The following is a 17,280-nucleotide window of genomic DNA, read 5'->3' as shown; positions in this document are numbered from 1 at the left end:
GGAAGCCATTTGGAATTTCAAAGCAGAGGAGAACATGATCAGACCTAGGTACTGAAAGGTTTTTCTGGTTGCTGTGTTAAAAATAAACTTGTAGGGGAGAGATCAACCAAAGGACTTATATGCAAGCATATAGGCCTAACCAATGGACACAGACAACAGGGGGGTGAGGGCATGAGTGTGTGTGTGGGGGGGGAGAGTTGGGGGGTAACATGGGGTAAGGACACATACATAACTTAATAAAAAAAACTTAAAAATAAATAAACTTGTGACAGCAAAAGTGGGGAGACAGGCTAGGAAGCTCTTGCTACCTTGCAGTGGGGAGGACCTTTCTAAGCATGACATAAAAGCCTAAAAACATAACTGAAAAGCAATAAAGGAAAAGATAAATAGAACTGGTAACTGAAACATTTAGGATTTTTGAATGAAGAGAATAAAAGTTAGAATATAGTCTATTGATGTTCTTTGTGAACGGTGACGCTGAGATGAGCTTGGCGTGCAGGATTGAGTTTAGAGAAGCAGAGGGGTACCACTCGCTCAGGCGAATAGCAAAGCCCCCAAAGCTCTCATGGTCTTTATTTGGGGAGTACAGCAAATAACAATGGAGTACAGCAAGTGACAATGATTAACAAGCATGCTGATGAGATCATCTGAGCTAAGTTGTACATTACACTATTCATTTCCTCTGTTATACAAAGACTCTTTCCACCTGCAGCAGTGCACCCTCCCTTGAACTTTCCATGCCCTCATGGACTATTTATCACCTCAAGGAAAGTTATGCCTCTAAACAATAAGTCTTGTTTGCAAGACTTTGTTCTGACGTGGCCTGCTTGCAGGCTCCTGTCTTTTCTTGGCAGAACGTCCTCTTCTAGTTAACTTCTCATTCCACTTGTCCAGCTATAAAGTCAGACCAAAATATGTCACATCTAAACAACACAGGGCTAATTTTCCTAATATGCAAAGACCTCTTACAAAAAAGTAAGAAAAATATAAACAAGCCAATAGAAAAATTGGCTAAGGATTTAAATAGGCATTTATAGAATACAAATATTAACAGACAAAAATGTGCACAGTATTTTTATAAGAAAATCTGGAAAGTCAGATTCTATGTGAAATATGCAGAGTCTTAAAGAGTTGCTATTATTTTAAATTACAAAAAACTAACAAACAAAAACTATGTGGGGCTTGTCTGCCACCTCTGGTTAAAGATGTGAAAGGTCCCTGTGGATCAGCAGGTTGATCGATCCATCCAGCCTTGACCCATTCTGGCCCTGCAAAGCATAATCCATTCCAGTATAACAAAATAGTTTTTGTCTTTCACCATGTTTTTAGTTTAAATAATTGATAGATTAATGTATTTGATCAAGTTAACCAAATATTGAGGTGTTGGCGTTTTTTTTTCCAAAGTAGTTCAGAAAATAGGGAGGAGAGAAGGGGAAGAGGAATATAAACACTAAGATTTCCTGAGCAACTGACTTCTGAGAAGAGTTTGACAACACGAATGGGCCCATCCAGCGTCCCAGCTCAGCAGGTGATGTGTTCAGTGGGCAAAGCATCCCATGCTGCTTGGAAGCTGTGTTCACGTGACTCTGGAATAAGTGGCCGGGAGTGGAGAGCTCAGCACTGTTAGGGCAACACCATCGCCAGCGTGCATCTTGGTGTCCTCGGAACGAGTGCCAGGAGTAGCTCCGCACTCTTGTGTCACCAGGGCTCCTCTCCCATGTGGATTCTTCTGGGTCCCAGACGTGAGCTGTAACTGAGGTCTTCCCACCCTCCTCACACTCATAGGGCCTGAGCTCAGGCTGAAGCATTTCCCCCAGTCAATGCTCTGGTGTGCCTTGTTTCCTGTGCAGGTCCTCTGGTGTCGGATGTGACTGAGCTGTCATGAAAAGCTTTGCCACACTCACCATTCTGGAAAGGCATTTCACCAGTGCAGGTCCATGGATGCTGAACAAGGTGTGAATTGTGATAAAGGCTTTCTGCACTCCTCACACTGATAGTTTTAACCTATAAAACAGGCTATGTATTCTCTGACGGTCAATACGTTGTGAGCTTCTGCATTAAAATTGCCACAGACATTACATGAACAGTGTCTCTCTCCAGTGTGAATTCTCTTTTGTCTAATGAGTTCTGAGTGAATCTTTTCTCATGTTCATCACACTTGCACCTTCTCTCACTTGAAGTGCTTCTCTGATGTCTTTCTGTCCATCCTTCCGGTTCTTGGGTGTCTCCACATCCAGGACCCTCTCCGTTGGTCGGGCCAGATAGTTTTTCTTGGGATTCCATATCTACAGTAAGATCTTGCTTTTAAATCAATTCTCCTTTCTTATTTCTGATCCTATCATCTGAAATAAAAAGTATAGCATTCTAATGTAACTGAAATATACAGGAACATTATTATACTACTAGTAGCCTGGTGCACAAAAATCTGTGCACTCGGGGGTGAGGGTGAGGGGTGGGGCCAGACCCCTCAGCCCAACCTGCACCCTCTGTCATGTTCCAGGACCCCGGCCACTCCTGGCCTAGGCACAGGCCTACAGGCTTGGGGCGGCCTGGCTCCCGAGGCCCCATTTTATCAAGAGAACAAAGTCGGCGTTAGTTCCAGCCCTCACAGAACCTAGTACACTGCATCTGTGCATACAACTGCCTCCTTCATGTGCCTGCTTCGCCCTACTGAAGTACTAACATCTTGAGGACATAGCTCTGTCTTATCCTGCTTCAACTTCAGTGCCTGGCCTGGTGCCAGGGACCTGAGAGGGTTTGCGAGTGAGTGAATAATGAGTGAGTGAATGAGTGAATGAATGAGCGAGTAAGTGAATGAGCAAGTAAGTGAATGAGCAAGCAGCTACTCGCCGGGATAGTTTGCACTTTGCTCTGGGCTGCCTGACGCAAACCCCGGGAAGTTCCCACCCTGCCCCCAGCGGCCCCACTCCCCTCTCCCGGCTGCATAGTTCGTGCAGGGCAAAGGCTGCCCGGGTGTGCGTTTTGGCAGATCGGTGCATTAGCACCTGTCAGCCGGGAGGGCCGTTTGTGGGCGTGGCCAGTGGCAGATCAGTGCATTAGCACCTGTCAGCTGGGGATCCCCAAGGGAGGGCTGTTTGTGGGCGTGGCCGGTGGCCGATTGCTGCGGTCCTGCCACCAGCCCTGGGTCTGTTCCCATACGGGCTGCCTGCCGCCAGGGTCGCAATAGCAGGCCCGGATGGCAGTGGGGCAGGCGGGATGGCGCTGTCCTGCCCTGCCTGCAGTATGCAAATTAGCCGCCATCTTTGTTGGCAGTTAATTTGCATATTGCCCTGATTAGCCAATGGGAAGCATATGAGAGGTACGGTTAATTACCATGTTTGTTTATTATTAGATAGGACTATGTTATATTATATTACATTACATTATAGTATAACTAGAGGCCCATGCATGGGTAGGGTCCCTAGGCCTGACCAGTGATCAGGGCCAATCAGGTTCCCCTGCCTCCCCACCTGCCTGCCTACTCCTTCCCTAGCTCCCTCAGCACCACGCTGCTGCAGCTGGTCGCCTGCCATGTTCCGTGCCACCCCCTGGAGCTGAGTGTACGTCACAAGCAGCAATCCAACTCCGATTCTCCCGATCGAGCTCCCAAGGGGACACTTTGCATATTAGCCTTTTATACATATAGGTTATATATAGATATAGATATAGATATAGATATAGATATAGATATAGATATAGATATGGATACACATACTAGAAATACATGGCTTACATATTCCAACAAAATGGTTTGACAGTGTTTGAAGAGAAAATTAGAAGATGGCAAATGACAGGACTGGCTGGTGTGATTCCAGAGAACGGTGCATAAAAGTCAGGAACAAGAGTGACCTGAAGCGCTGACCAGTTTTGCTCAGTGGATAGAGCGTTGGCCTGTGGACTGAAGGGTCCCAGGTTCAATTCCCATCAAGGGCATGTACCTTGGTTGCGTGCCGGGAGCCGGTCCATGCTTGCTGTTTCAAGGGACCTGGCATATATGGCATACTGTTCTTAATATGTTTGCTCACCTTCTTGGCACTATGTGTTTTAACCAAGGTCTCTGAGAAAGGTTGTTTCCCCAGGTAGGGATTTTCCCCTGAAGTTAGGGAGGGAATAAAACCTCTTAACTAAGTGCCAGGTGGGTAATTAATCACTTTAACTACGAACAATCATGCTTAAGCTACATAATCTTTACTCCCTGGAATGGAGATAAGAAACGCCCTAACCTTTGAAATAGAGATTGATAGGATTGGAATCAACTGGTATAAATACAGATGTAAGAAGACAGAACGAGGAGAGACGGAACCTAGGCACAGAACCTACACAGAACGTTCTCTAGAGACAGAAGAACTTCGCTGGAGAGAACATGGCAAAAGTTCCTGGACAGAAACTGGCCTCAGAACCTAGCGAGAGAACATGGCAAAAGATCCTGGACTGAACCTGACTACAGAAATTGGCAAGAGAACCTGACTAGAACCTGGTGACTGAACCTGGCTGGAGAACCTGGACAGAACCTGGCTGGAGAACCTAGCAAGAGAACATGGACTCAGAACTTAGCTGGAGAACCTGGAGAACCTGGCTGGAGAACCTAGCAAGAGAATATGGACACAGAACCTGGCTGGAGATCCTAATCCAGACCAGAACTTAGCTGGAGATCCTAAGCAGAACCTCTCTGGAGATCCAGACCAGAACTTGGCTGGAGATCCTGGCTAGAGATCCTGGCTAGGCTGCTGATCAACTGAACGCTGTCTCCATGTCATTCCTTCTTCGCCGACTCCGTCCACGCCTTTGGGAACCCCTGGACCCGCTGGGGCTGGACCCCGGCAGTTGCGGGCACATCCCCAGTGGGAGGTGTGCAGGAGGCAGCTGATCGATGTTTCTCTCTCATCGATCTTTCCAGCTCTCTATCCCTCTCCCTTCCTCTGTAAAAAATCAATAAAATGTATTAAAAAAAAAAAAGAGTGACCTGAAGACCAAGCGTAGCAACGAATAAAGACCTGAGAATGGGCTCATCAGGAAGGCCAGACATTGAGTGGAGAGGAATGAAGAACAGAACTATGGGAAGAGGGAAATGACAGTGTAAGGACCAAGCTTGAAACATAAAACAGCTGCTACCTCATGGGGACAGACAGACATCACTATTCTTGCAAAGGTGACACTGGGAACCTGTCAAGCCTGAAGCTACACTGTAGTTCACTGACGACTTCCCAGAGCAGATCCTTCACCAGACCTGACACTCCCATCTGTCCTGATCCCAGAATTCCTATGCCTGTGTTTCCTAGAGGGTCCTCTGGGCAGAGTCCCAACACCCTAGGGTAAGACATGTGGCCACTTCCTCAATGGTCAGTAGTTTCTGAAAAAAAAAGTGAAATTGCCCCACTCAAGAATATGTCCCCTGAAGGAATCTCATTTTAAGACCAAGAGTGAAGGGCAGAATTTGTAACCATGTAGGAATAATACAAGGAAAAGTGGTATGCTTTGTGTCAATTAGAGACATTAAAATAAAAGAAAAAAGGAAAAGACAGCCAGGGGGATGACTGAAGAATGAGGGCACAGCACAGTCAGAACTTACCTAGGCATAGGAGTCAGGGACTCAAACTGGAGAATGTCATGAAAGACACAATCACAGGCCACCAGGGTCTTGGGCTGCTATCCGTAAAGGGCAGAGACCCAAGACCAGGCCAAGAAGGAAGGTTGTCAAACGGAGATGAGCTTGCTCTGTCGGTGTACTCAGTGGTTAGAGCATTGGGCCACTCACCAAAGGGTCTTGGGTTCACTTCCTGGTCAAGGGCACATACCTGAGTTGTAGGTACATTCCAGAGGCAACCAATTGGTGTGTCTCTCACATCAATGTTTCTCTCTATATATCCCCCTTCTACTCTCTCAAAAATCAATGGAAAAACATCCTCCGGTGGGGATTAACAAAACAAAATAAAAGAAAAAGAGGAGGTGAGCTTTCCTTGGTGCTCCTTCAGGGACAGGCCCTGCAATAATTTCCTCACCAAACCAGCTTGACACACTAGTTAAAAATCCTCATGTTTACTGGTTGTATAAGGCTTCAGGGCACTTTAAACTTCAATTTATGTTTTAGCTACCTTACATATGTCCGAGTGCAGAAAATTAAGGCAAATTACACAAAGATACACATGTATGCAAAAACTAGTCTTTTAGAGCCATGAGCAAATAACAAATGACTCCTGTAGATGGGACCCAAAGAGCATCGCAAACAGAACTAAACCCCCATCAGCATAAGAAGCAGATGTATGCATTATTACAAAAAAGCACAGAACATACACTCAATTTCTAACTACTAAAAAAGATTGGGAAAATAGTGTCCTTCCAGTCGGATGGTAGTGAGTTCATGCTCAGCTCCAAATACAAAGAGAGATAAAAAGTTAATCTAAAAGCTTATCTCTGCAGACGAAAGGACAAACCGCGCAACCGTGGCCACTTGACAACAGAGGACAGCGGGGGACCAAGTGCTCCACGAGGACGGGCCCCAGCTCACATGTGATCCTAGGAATAAGTCAAGATAAAGAACATGAAGCCGCTTCTAAATGTTGCCTTCCACTAGTTTATATCTTCCAAATAATAAAACATAGTGAGTTAACCAGACTATAACACCTTCCCCATTTACCCGGAATGCAAACCGAACTGGCACATCATCGAACAGAACCACCAGTAGTCCCGGATTCAGGAAGATTTGGCCGTCTGTGTCCTGTAAGCCACACGGACCTGACAGACCGCAAAGTGTGCGGGAGTTGGCGCAGCGCATACAGCGCGGACTGAACAAGGAGGGGACACCCACATCCGACGAACTGGAGTCCCGGGACACGGCGCCCCGCTCTTCCGTGCGACTGAGGCGAGGGATGGACACTAACCAGCCCCTCCCCACGCCAGCCCCGCGAGAAAGTGCGTCAGCGAACCCAATGAGCAGAAACTGCGAATGCCAACCAGCCTAACTGAAATGCAACCCCTGAAACCCGCCCCTCAAAAGCATAACCTAAACCTAACCTGGAAAAAGTACACTGACTATCCCAATCACGAGGAAGTGCTCTTATAAACCCCGTCTGAAGGAAATACATTCAAGAATCCGGTCCGGAGGAAGTGCTCACGTACCTTGGGTCCGGCGGAAGTGCATACAAAGAATCTGGCCCGACGGAAGTGTTCACGTAAATAGGGTCCGGCTAAGTGTCACATAAAGTAGGTCCGGCGGAAGTGCACTCAAGAATCCCGTCCGGCGGAAGTGTTCACGTAAACTCGGTCCGGAGGAAGTGCACCCAAGAATCCCGTCCGGCGGCCCGGCGGAAGTGTATCCAAGAATCCCGTCCGGCGGAAGTGCTCACGTAAACTAGGTCCGGAGGAAGTGCACCCAAGAATCCCGTCCGGCGGTCCGGCGGAAGTGTATCCAAGAATCCCGTCCGGCAGAATTGCTCACGTAAACTAGGTTCGGACTGCCAAACCGGTTTGGCTCAGTGGATAGAGCATCGGCCTGCGGACTGAAAGGTCCCAGGTTCGATTCCGGTCAAGGGCATGTACCTTGGTTGCAGGCACATCCCCAGTGGGGGGTGTGCAGGAGGCAGCTGGTCGATGTCTCTCTCTCATCGATATTCCTAACTCTCTGTCCCTCTCCCTTCCTCTCTGTAAAGAATCAATAAAATATATATTTAAAAAAAAAAAAAAAAAAAAGGTTCGGAGGAAGTGCACCCAAGATTCCGCACCGGCGGAAGTGTTCACGTATATTGGGTTCGGAGGAAGTGCATCCAAGAATCCGGTCCGGCGGAAGTGTTCACGTAAACTGGGTCCGGCGGAAGTTTACCCAAGAATTTAGTCCGGGGTTGGGGCGGGGGTAGTGCTCATGTATATTTTGCCCGGAGAAAATGCACTCATGAAACCGGTCCCCAAGAAGTGCTCGCCTAAATTGGGACCGGCCTCGGCCGGGCAGAAGTGGACCTGGGAATCTGCTTGGCCCTGCCCCTCACCTCCCTACTGGCCCTAGTCCCCGCATGCTGCCAATCGCAGGGAGGGCGGCGGGTCGGACATGCGCTGAGTGACTTGTGGCCTTTTCCGTGTGTATCTTTGCAGTTTGTTTATTTCAGCAGACAAAAGTAGTACGGAAAATAAGAAATTTAAGGAACTTAATCTACATCAACAACTGCAAGCGACATAATTTGCAGGCTTCATGCTGAAAGTGGGACCCCTTGTTTAAAAAGCAGGAAAACATCTTGTTAAAGGGATTAGGCCATAAAACCGTTTTTATCTTCCCACCCCACATACTGACTCTGAATTCGTCATGTTTTTGTTATTTAATGTCATTTGAAGTAAAGAAAAATTGAAACGATCACTATGAGTTTTCCTGTTCACCTTTATATTTTGCAATGCCAGTTTAAATGCAAATATAAGCACATGTAACTTGTATGTGGAAACACCAAAATTATAGACAATTCATATCTTGAGGCTCCCAAACCAGGGTAGGCAAAAGTAGGTTTACAGTTGTGCATATGCAAGTTTATTCTTGTATTAATTATTGTATTATTTGTATTAGAACTGTAAACCTACTTTTGCTTGCCCCATAAACTCAGTCAGTGGACATGCTGTAGAAATTGAACCCTAACTCGCTCTTTTTAAAAAAAATATATTTTTATTTGAGAGGAAGGGAGGAAAGATAGAAATTTCAATGACGAGACTCATTGATTGGCTGCCTCCTGCATGCCCCCCCACTGGGGACCGAGCCTGCAACCAAGGCATGTGCTCCGCAGGCTGACGCTCTATCCACTGAGCCAAACAGGCTAGGGTGAACCCTCACTCTTGACAGACACACATTCTGCCTGATGGGCAAAGACTGACAGGAAAGGGGATAGAGGCCTGCTCTCCTTCCCTTTCCTTCTGTGTTGTCATTTTCAGTAAGTGGTTACCTAATACAGGGAAGTAACACACATAAGAAAGAATATTGTAGGGCTCCTTGGTTGTTCCTGTTTCTTAGATGCTTCCACTTGCCAACCTTCTGACTTAGAAGCAAGTCCTGTCGCAGCAGAAAGTACAGTCTCACCTGGCTATCGGCACACAAGTGACTCAGATGCAGACATAACACGCTTACCGTGTGTGTGTAGAAGTGGGAAAATTTCCTTCTTCCCTTCTGGGTTCTTTAGCCTAATAATCAAATTCACAGAAGACAGATTGACAGGAGAAAAACAATTTTAATTTTGTACATACGAAAGCACCAACAAAGATAAGATCCAAAGGCAGTTGAGGCTTGTCTGTCACCCTGAGCTGAGGAATGAGGGGGGCGGATGGGGCCTGTGCTCCAGGGGAAGGTGATTCGCAGGAAGATAAGGGCAGATGCTTGGTTCTGAGGGTTTCCCTGTCCTACATAAAGGTCACTCAGGTAAAAGTTAACTCTCCTCATAGCTCTCTTTCTAGGACAGGCCCACAATAAAAATTTTGGATAGTTAAGGGAGTGGTTAAACTTTTTCCTGAGTCTGCTGGGTCTCGATTTCCTTCAGCTCAAAATAATTCACATGCCAAAGTGGCCCATTTTGGGGTGGCCTACTCTGCTCCCCTTCATATTCTGAGCCTCAGTGAACTCCCAAGACTCATGGGCCCACTGAAATCTGTGCTGATGGGGAACACAAATGCTCGATACAACAGGGGGGCAAAGAAACACAGAGATGTCCTCTGCTCAGGCACAGGGCCCACTCTCCTATTTAACTCACTCACAAAGCACAAGTTTAAAGATAAAATCAGGAGTCCTAGCTGGTGCTTCTCGGTGGTCACATCCACTTTCTAAAAACCTATGGGGAAAGATACCCTTGGGTGACCATTAATAAAAACAACCAAAAGATACAATGAAGAGTTTCCAGGCTGGACAACAGCACCAAGCCCAGCTCAGGACCTTCCGGGCACTCAGGGCTGTGGTGACAGCACAGCCACCACCTCTGAGGTGAGACCTGCACATGACTCACCGGGGACAGACGGGGAAGGCAGCTGTGCAGGTGCCTCAGACAAACAGGTGATACATGTTGGGAAAATCTCACCTGGAATTCGAATCGTATCAAGCACAGGGGAAACTACACTGTGGGAAAGCCTATAGTCAGCGCTCCCAGCTTTCAGGACACGAGAGAACCCAAGTCGGGAGAACGGTGTCACTGTAGTAAGTGTGAGAAAACCTAATTTTGTTGCTCCCCTGAAACTCCCCGCCAGAGTGAAGAATGCAGGAAAGCTTCTATCGAAGCACTGGCCTCGCCCAGCATCTGAGAATCCAAGGAGATCAACTCCACGCATGTGATGAGAGTGGGAGAGGTTCCAGGTGGCTCAACTCTGAGAAGGCACCGGACGGCCCGCACGGCTGCACGCTGTGGCAGTTTCACTAGGAATTCAGGAACAAGAAGATGCCATGGGGATGAGCAAGAGAAGCTTGAAGGTCTTGTCCTCTGGACATGGCAATTTTTCCAAGTCAAACCCTCGTATGGAGATGATCCTTTAGACAAACAGTCATAAACCTTCTCTGCAGCGGCCAGATGCCCTGGGGAAATGGCTTAACCGTTTCTCTAGATGAGCAGCTGAATCCTTCTTTTCACCTCATAATCTTGTAACTGTTGACAAGTTACTGAACTCCTTTTAACTCAAAATTTTCTCCAATGAAATAAGGATAATAGCCACTCTACTATTCACCAGGATATTACAGGATAAATGGGAACACGGGCAAGGCATTTAGAATAGACGCATTTCTGTGCTGGTTTAAAGTTTCAGAGGCCTTGTTGTTGGTACCGACTCCCTCTGCCCTCCTCACTTGTCCGTGGCCAGTCGAGAGGCCCCAGAACTGCAGTCTCTGTCCTCTCAGCCCAGGAAGGTGTCCACAAACACACAGCACACATGGCAGGAAGGTTCCCGTTACAGGACTGTATCTGTCGCCTCCAGATCTAGGTTCCCTCCCACTTGAACACATTGCTCACCTCTGACCCCACCTCTTGCCTCATTTCCTTCCACACCCCTCCTTCCTGTTGGAATCTCTGACTCCAGCCTCTTGCCTTGGGTGTACTTCCGGGCAGGACCTTGATGCAGATCACACCCTACCTGTCGGAGGGCCAGCACTGCCTAGTCCCCTTTCACACACCCTCCAGCTCTGTGCTCGGCAGCCTTCGTGTGCAGAACCACGACGTGGGGCTGAGGACGACTCTCTCCCGAGTCCTCCCCCCCCCCCCCCCTGTGATCAGGGTTATTTTCTAAGAAGGTCCTTTGTTGCCCTCTCTCCACCGCTGGGCTAACCTATTTATTTGCCTCCCCCAACTCTGCTCGATGTCTGGCTTGGCAGCCGAGCCTTTCAGAAAGCAGAGAGGTCAGACCACAGGCAGGACCGCACACTAGAGGACAGAGGGAGGAGAGACGCCGGCTGTCAGTCACTCACCCCACCAGGATTCACTTTGTCGTCAATGTTTCCCGCATTTTGCTATTTCCTTAGCATTCCCTGTGAACTTAAGTCCCTCACATGAATAGGCTTTCCCTCTTGTGAATTCTCCGATGTTGGCTGAGGTGCGAGCTCTGACTGAAGGCTCTCCCGCACTCGCTGCACGCATAGGGTTTCTCTCCAGTGTGGACTCTCAGGTGTCGAATGAGGTGTGAGCTCACCCTGAAGGTTTTCCCACATTCACTGCACACATAGGGTTTCTCTCTGGTGTGGATTCTCTGATGCAGGATGAGGTGTGAGTTCAGGCTGAAGGCTCTTCCACATTCTTTGCATTCAAAGGGTCTCTCCCCAGAGTGGACTCTCTGGTGTCTAATGAGATCTGATCTCCCGCCAAAGCCTTTGCCACACTCGTTGCACTCATAGGGTCTCTCTCCAGTGTGGGTTTTCTGGTGTCTGGTAAGCTTTGAGCTGTGCCTGAAAGCTTTCCCACACTCACTACATTGATGGGTTTTCTCTCCACTGAAAACTGCTGTCTGTTTAATAAGGTTTGAGTGCTTGAGAGATTTTCCACGTTGGGGAGTTTTTTCTCCAACATAAATTTTTTGATGCATAATAAAACCCGAATTCCACTGCAGACTTTGGTCATAGGTACTGTGTTTACAAGATCTATGGTGTGTAAATTCATTTGGGTTCAGGTTTATGCATCTGTCACATCCATTCTGACTTATTATTTCACGTGAAAGTATATTTTTGTGGGTGAGGATTTTGCTAAAACCTCCATCCTGAGCAGACGATGGTCTCCGAGACTCCCCAGGCCTGTTTTCCTGTTGCCGCTTTACCTGGCCCGCAGACCTGGAGACGTCCCAAGGCTGAGCAGACTCCTCTGATGCAAATGTCAGAGGTCGTCCTGACACAATTCTCTGTGAGCCTGTGTTTTCATGAACGTCAAGACTTGACAGAGACACGTTGTTTTCACTCTCATGACCTAAAATGACAATAATGACAGAAGAGGTTTGCTGAGCTGGAAGAAAATAAACTGTTCAGATACACCCAAGACAGTTACAAATTGGTACCTCATTTGGCCATTCCAAAAACATGGCCTTCCAAAAGAGAGGCATGAACCACACAGAAGAACAAATCAGTACAAGCTGGCCCTGTGCGCAGTGGTTGGCAGAGAGAGGAGACACCCACCAGGATGAGCAGATGAAACAGAAACGCCTGGGAAGAGGAGCTTCGCCAGCAAGAACAGGAGGGGAAGACAAAGTAGGAACAAAGAACTCCGAGTGGGACTGAGGGACCCAGGGGGCTCTGGATCTAGGATACACGTCTACGCTAAGGCTTAGAGGAAGAAGGGGAGGCACCATCTCCAAAGAAAGCAGATGAGGATGCAGATGCGTGAGAAAAGTAAAGTTGTAAATGACTCCGGAGTGTGCGTACACAGAGCTGAAAGCATCCGTCCGTCCATCCATCCATCCATCCATCCACTTCTGGTTGGCAAAGAAAAGGACCACCCACAGCTATTGGGACAGTCTAAGAAGGGAGAGCCCCGTCCCTCCGTCCACGGACACAGCTTTACCCAAGTTCAGTGGGAGAGAGGGTTCTGAAGAAGCCTGAAGGTCCTTGGTGTCCACTGGCGGGAGCTGGTCAGTAAATGCTGGTCCAGGAGATGCAACCTTCCTCCTGAATATTTCCTGTCCATGTCCAGGGACTGGAACCTGAGAACAAAGTACATCTGGACTTAGGAGAGAGTCCCTGTTAGAATCAAACATCTCCCCAAACAAAGAGAACCTCCTGTAGGAACACAAACTGGGGAAGGAAGAATCAAGTCTGACTCAGCAGTGAGATATGGCATAAACCAAACCGAGAGCAAAGGAGACATAAATGCATCCTGAACTGGGAGCTCAGCTCTCCCACTGTGGGACGCCCTCCGTTCTGGAGGCCGTAGCTCGCCCAGCATCCCTGTACCTGGAGCACTGCTTCGCCGCTGCCTCTCTCGGCTTCCAGCACTGCCACCACCTCCTCCCCGCTCTGCGGGCGCTGCTCTCGCACCAGGGCCTGCAGCTCCGCGGGCAGGATGCTCAGAAGCTGCTCCAGCACCAGCAGCTCCAGCATCTGCTCCTTGCTGTGCGTCTCGGGCTGCAGCCACAGCCCGCAGAGCTCACGGAGCCGGTGCAGTGCCTGGCGGGGCCCAGGAGCGTCATGGTAGCTGAAATGCCTGAACAGCTGCCGGCACAGCTCCTGCTTGAGAAAATCACTTCTCCCTGAGCCAGCGTCCTGCCCCCAGACAAAATCTTCCTCCACCTTCACTCTCGGAAGCCCCTCAGCCTCCTGAGGACTCTGAGCTGCAGCTTTCTTGAATTCTGTCATCATCTTGGGATAGAATGAATGATCACAAAACCCACTTCTGCCTTGTGACGGGTCTTTTAGTTTCAAGAGCTCTCCTGGAGAGTAAAAAAGAGTTACTATTATTGTCTAGAAAGACCACATTATGGAACTAGTCATTTTTTATTACACAAAGGGACACTGGGCGTTTACTCTGTGGAAATACTGAAACGCCTGCGTTGGGAATACAACTGCTACATAATTCCTACCTCGACGCAGTTTAACCTTCAAACTTACAAGCAAGACAATTGAGGGAGCATTTGAAATCCTGCCCCTGGCATATTCCGTAAGTTTGCCTCAAGTCAACGCATAAAACACACACACACCACCACTAAGGTGATTTAGATGAGAAGCATTTAAATATAAATACAACACAAGACTGAATGTTAACATGCCACATGCAATTAAATTATTTCTATGTGCCCTAGCCAGTTTGGCTCAGTGGACAGAGCATCAGCCTGCGGACTGAAGGATCCCAGGTTTGATTCCGGCCAACGGCACATGCCCAGGTTGCGGGCTCGATCCCCAGTAGGGGGTGTGCAGGAGACTCCAATCAATGATTCTCTCTCATCATTGATGTTTCTATCTCCCTCTCCCTTCCTCTCTGAGATCAATAAAGATATAATTTTTTAAAAATTATTTCTAAGTTATACAGACAATAATAGAAGAGCTTCAAAAAATTGCTTTTAAATGGCCAGTTCCACACAGGAAAATGTTCTGTGCTTCTCAATGGGTGACAAAGGACCACCTGCAGCTATTGGGGCCGTTTGAGAAGAGGGTCCCTGTCCCTGCCCTCCAGCGACATGACCTCACTGACGTCCAGGGGTAGAGGGGGTTCTGGGGTGTGAGAGGGCACAGGAGTCAGCAATGGTCAGGGAAAGCCACTGAAAACTAGCTTCTGAAGAATGGAGGGCACTTGAAGGGGATGTGGGAGACAGGAAATGACAAGCAACGGAGAGGCCGGCCAAGTGGTTAACAGCAGGGACACAGAGCTGGGAAAGCAAGTTGGACAGGTTTGTCCAAGGACATGACAGGAGCACAGGCCCTGCCCTGGAAGCCTCTGATGTCAGGTGCCTGGAGCAGACTTTCTCGGTCAGGCACTGGGCAGCCAGGAACAGCTCGTGGGAAGAATGGCCTCCCATCAGGTCCGTGTCTGCCTTCCTAGTTCCACAGTCTGTCCAGGTCTTGGACACTAAGTTCAACCATCTCACCAATAAAATAAAAGCCAGCAACATAACTTTCGTATCTGTCTTCTGTGAGTCTAGTGATTGAATGCCACTTCCTCTAGACCTGTGAGCACGCGGGCATGGGCCCTCTGGTTTCTGAACTGAAAACCGCAATGACAGGAAATCAGAGGTGCAGCCTGGAGGGCACAATAGTGAAATGCAAACACCAGTGTTTCAGGTCTGTCCACTGAACATTCCACCAATGTAGCTCCTGACTGTCCCGCTGACAAGCACTTTACTAACAACTAGAGGCACGGTGCACGAAATCTGTGCACGGGTAGGGTCCCTAGGCCTGGCCAGCAATCAGGGCCAACCTGTGGGGGGACGGGTGGGGCAATCAGGGCCCTCACTCGCCCCCCACCTCCAGTCGGGGCCTGAGGGCTGAGCTGCCCCTGGTAGTCAGTGAGAGCCATAGCGACCAGTCGGTCTGCCAGTTTGCACATTAGGGCTTTATTATGTAGGATGTTAACACCCCTGGAAGCACTGGGCTCCCAGAGAAGTCTGCGTTTAGAGCTGGGCGGCAGCCTGATTGCCACATGGGACTCTGTCACAACAGATTCCTGGGCCCGGCTCCGGGGCTCCGGGATGCTGACTTGGTTACTGTGAGGGGCACCTGGGAATCTGGATTCTGACGTGTGGCTATAAAGAATTGAAGGGAAGCGTTTGAGTTTGCAAGAAATTTGAAAATAGTTGAAGAGAAATAACATAAAACACCTGGATGTAAAGCACTTAAATAACATGAGACGCTGCGAGTGTTGAAAGCTTCAGTACTAAACACGCTGTACGATGGAGGCCCAATACCCTGATCCCGAGAGGCGGGGAGCGATGCCTGCCTGTGGACACGGGTCGCCACCATTTCCTGGGGGGGAGGGGTTCCACATCTGTTCGCTTATTGGATAAAAGTGGAAATGAGGGAAGCTTCCGATGCTTTGTGTTTTGAAAATCCTACATTTAAGATGATAATGACATACCCTTTGGAAAAACACTTCCACCCCATGTCACGAGATCGTCGTGGAGAGGAGGTAGGAATGGAAGGACGGCGACGAGACCACAGAGCGCGCGATGGAGACCAGCCCGGGCCAACCCCGAGCCCAGAGACGAGGTCCCGGCTCACAGAACCTGGGAAAGTCTGCGCGTCGGACCCGAGGACGGACATGGGAGGGGTCAGACCTGCGCGGCTGAGACCGGCCCGGCCTGGTCCCTGGACGAGGTGATGCTTCCGGGGCATCGTCACTCAGCGCGGGGGCCGAGGGCCCGGCTCGCCCTCCAGCTCCCCGGCCGAGCGGCGGCTGCACCCCCGGCATCTCCTGCGGAAAGGCCGCCGGTAGGTGTCTCCTCGCTTCGCACCGTGGGAAACAGCCCGCACTCCAGGCCCTCGGCCGCTTTTAAACGTCTCACTAGCTTCGGGCTCATAAACATCCCGCGCGACCCCGCGAAGCCCGCGTCCGGGAGAAACCGACGGGCAGAGCGACGTCGGGAGACGAGGGACCGACCGCCCGGGACGGAGGGGGCGGAGTCGGCGTGGCGCCGCGCAGCCCCGCCCTCGGGACTCGCTCACTCGCAGTAACTGCGAGAACATCCGACGCGAGGGCGGCGGCGACTCCTGCGGGAAGCGGGCGCCCGGGGCCGGCTGCGGGCGAAAGCCGCGGACCCGGAGCAGGCACCACCCCCGCGGTCTCCCCACGGCCGGGCCACTCCGCGCCCGGGAGCCCCCGGAACCCGCCGACTGCAGGACGGCCCGCCTCTCCTGGCCACGCCCTCGTCCCTCCGGAGACGCTAGCGCGCTGGTAACTATGGAAACCACATGCTCCCCTCCAAAGGGGCGGGTGCGAATGCCCTCTGGACGCCGAACCCAGTTCCCCCTTCCCTCGGGACCCTCCGAGTTCGGGAGGGAACATGCGGGGAGTGTGTATTTGCAGGAGACAAAGGGCCGGTCACCCGGATCCCCAAGCCCGGACTCACCTCTCCCACGGGACTGGTTCCGATCGGACACTTCCGGGGGAAGGACAGCGTCGCGCCACCTGTCCACGTTTCCGTCTACGGACACTTCTGAGTCTGCGCGGAAGACACGCCAGCTTTGGACTGCGATTCCCAGAAGCCTCCGGGTCTCCTCGGCGCTCGGACTCCATTTCCCAGGCATCTCGGCCCCGGTCCTGAAATCCTCGGAGCTTGAAAGAGGCGGAGTCTGCTCTCGGCTTGGCGGCGTCGTGGACGGGCGCTCCTGGCGCAGCCGCAGGGCCTCCGCCTCGGTCGGGCTGGGAAGTCCAACCC

The 17,280-nt window shown here is 50.0% G+C and overlaps 1 protein-coding gene and 1 long non-coding RNA gene across 4 annotated transcripts; both read right to left on the bottom strand.

Annotated features, from left to right (window-relative positions):
* Positions 1-501: 501 nt before the first annotated feature.
* On the bottom strand, positions 502-7,099 carry LOC118672817. Of its 2 annotated transcripts, XR_004973217.1 has the most exons (3): positions 6,635-7,099; positions 5,570-6,513; positions 502-2,342 (listed from the first exon to the last, which is right to left on the bottom strand). It is a non-coding gene; the product is annotated as an uncharacterized LOC118672817 (long non-coding RNA). The 2 variants fall into 2 exon arrangements; XR_004973216.1 differs by having other exon boundaries at positions 5,570-7,099.
* A 4,094-nt stretch (positions 7,100-11,193) lies between these two features.
* ZNF165 (zinc finger protein 165) lies at positions 11,194-16,427 on the bottom strand. 2 transcript variants are annotated; one of them, XM_036342685.1, is made up of 4 exons: positions 15,981-16,427; positions 13,367-13,842; positions 12,978-13,116; positions 11,194-12,386 (listed from the first exon to the last, which is right to left on the bottom strand). In XM_036342685.1, the coding sequence occupies exons 2-4, from the start codon at positions 13,769-13,771 to the stop codon at positions 11,479-11,481; spliced, it is 1,452 nt and encodes a 483-aa protein (XP_036198578.1). In that variant the 5' UTR covers positions 13,772-13,842; positions 15,981-16,427; the 3' UTR covers positions 11,194-11,478. The 2 variants fall into 2 exon arrangements, with proteins under 2 accessions (XP_036198578.1, XP_036198577.1); XM_036342684.1 differs by having other exon boundaries at positions 16,180-16,427.
* Between the last annotated feature and the right edge of the window lie 853 nt (positions 16,428-17,280).

This window comes from Myotis myotis, unplaced genomic scaffold (genome assembly GCF_014108235.1).
Source record: "Myotis myotis isolate mMyoMyo1 unplaced genomic scaffold, mMyoMyo1.p scaffold_m19_p_18, whole genome shotgun sequence".
NCBI classification, from domain to species: Eukaryota; Metazoa; Chordata; class Mammalia; order Chiroptera; family Vespertilionidae; genus Myotis; species Myotis myotis.
Note: the sequence above shows the minus strand (reverse complement) of the source record. Positions and strands in the feature narration are given on the sequence as shown.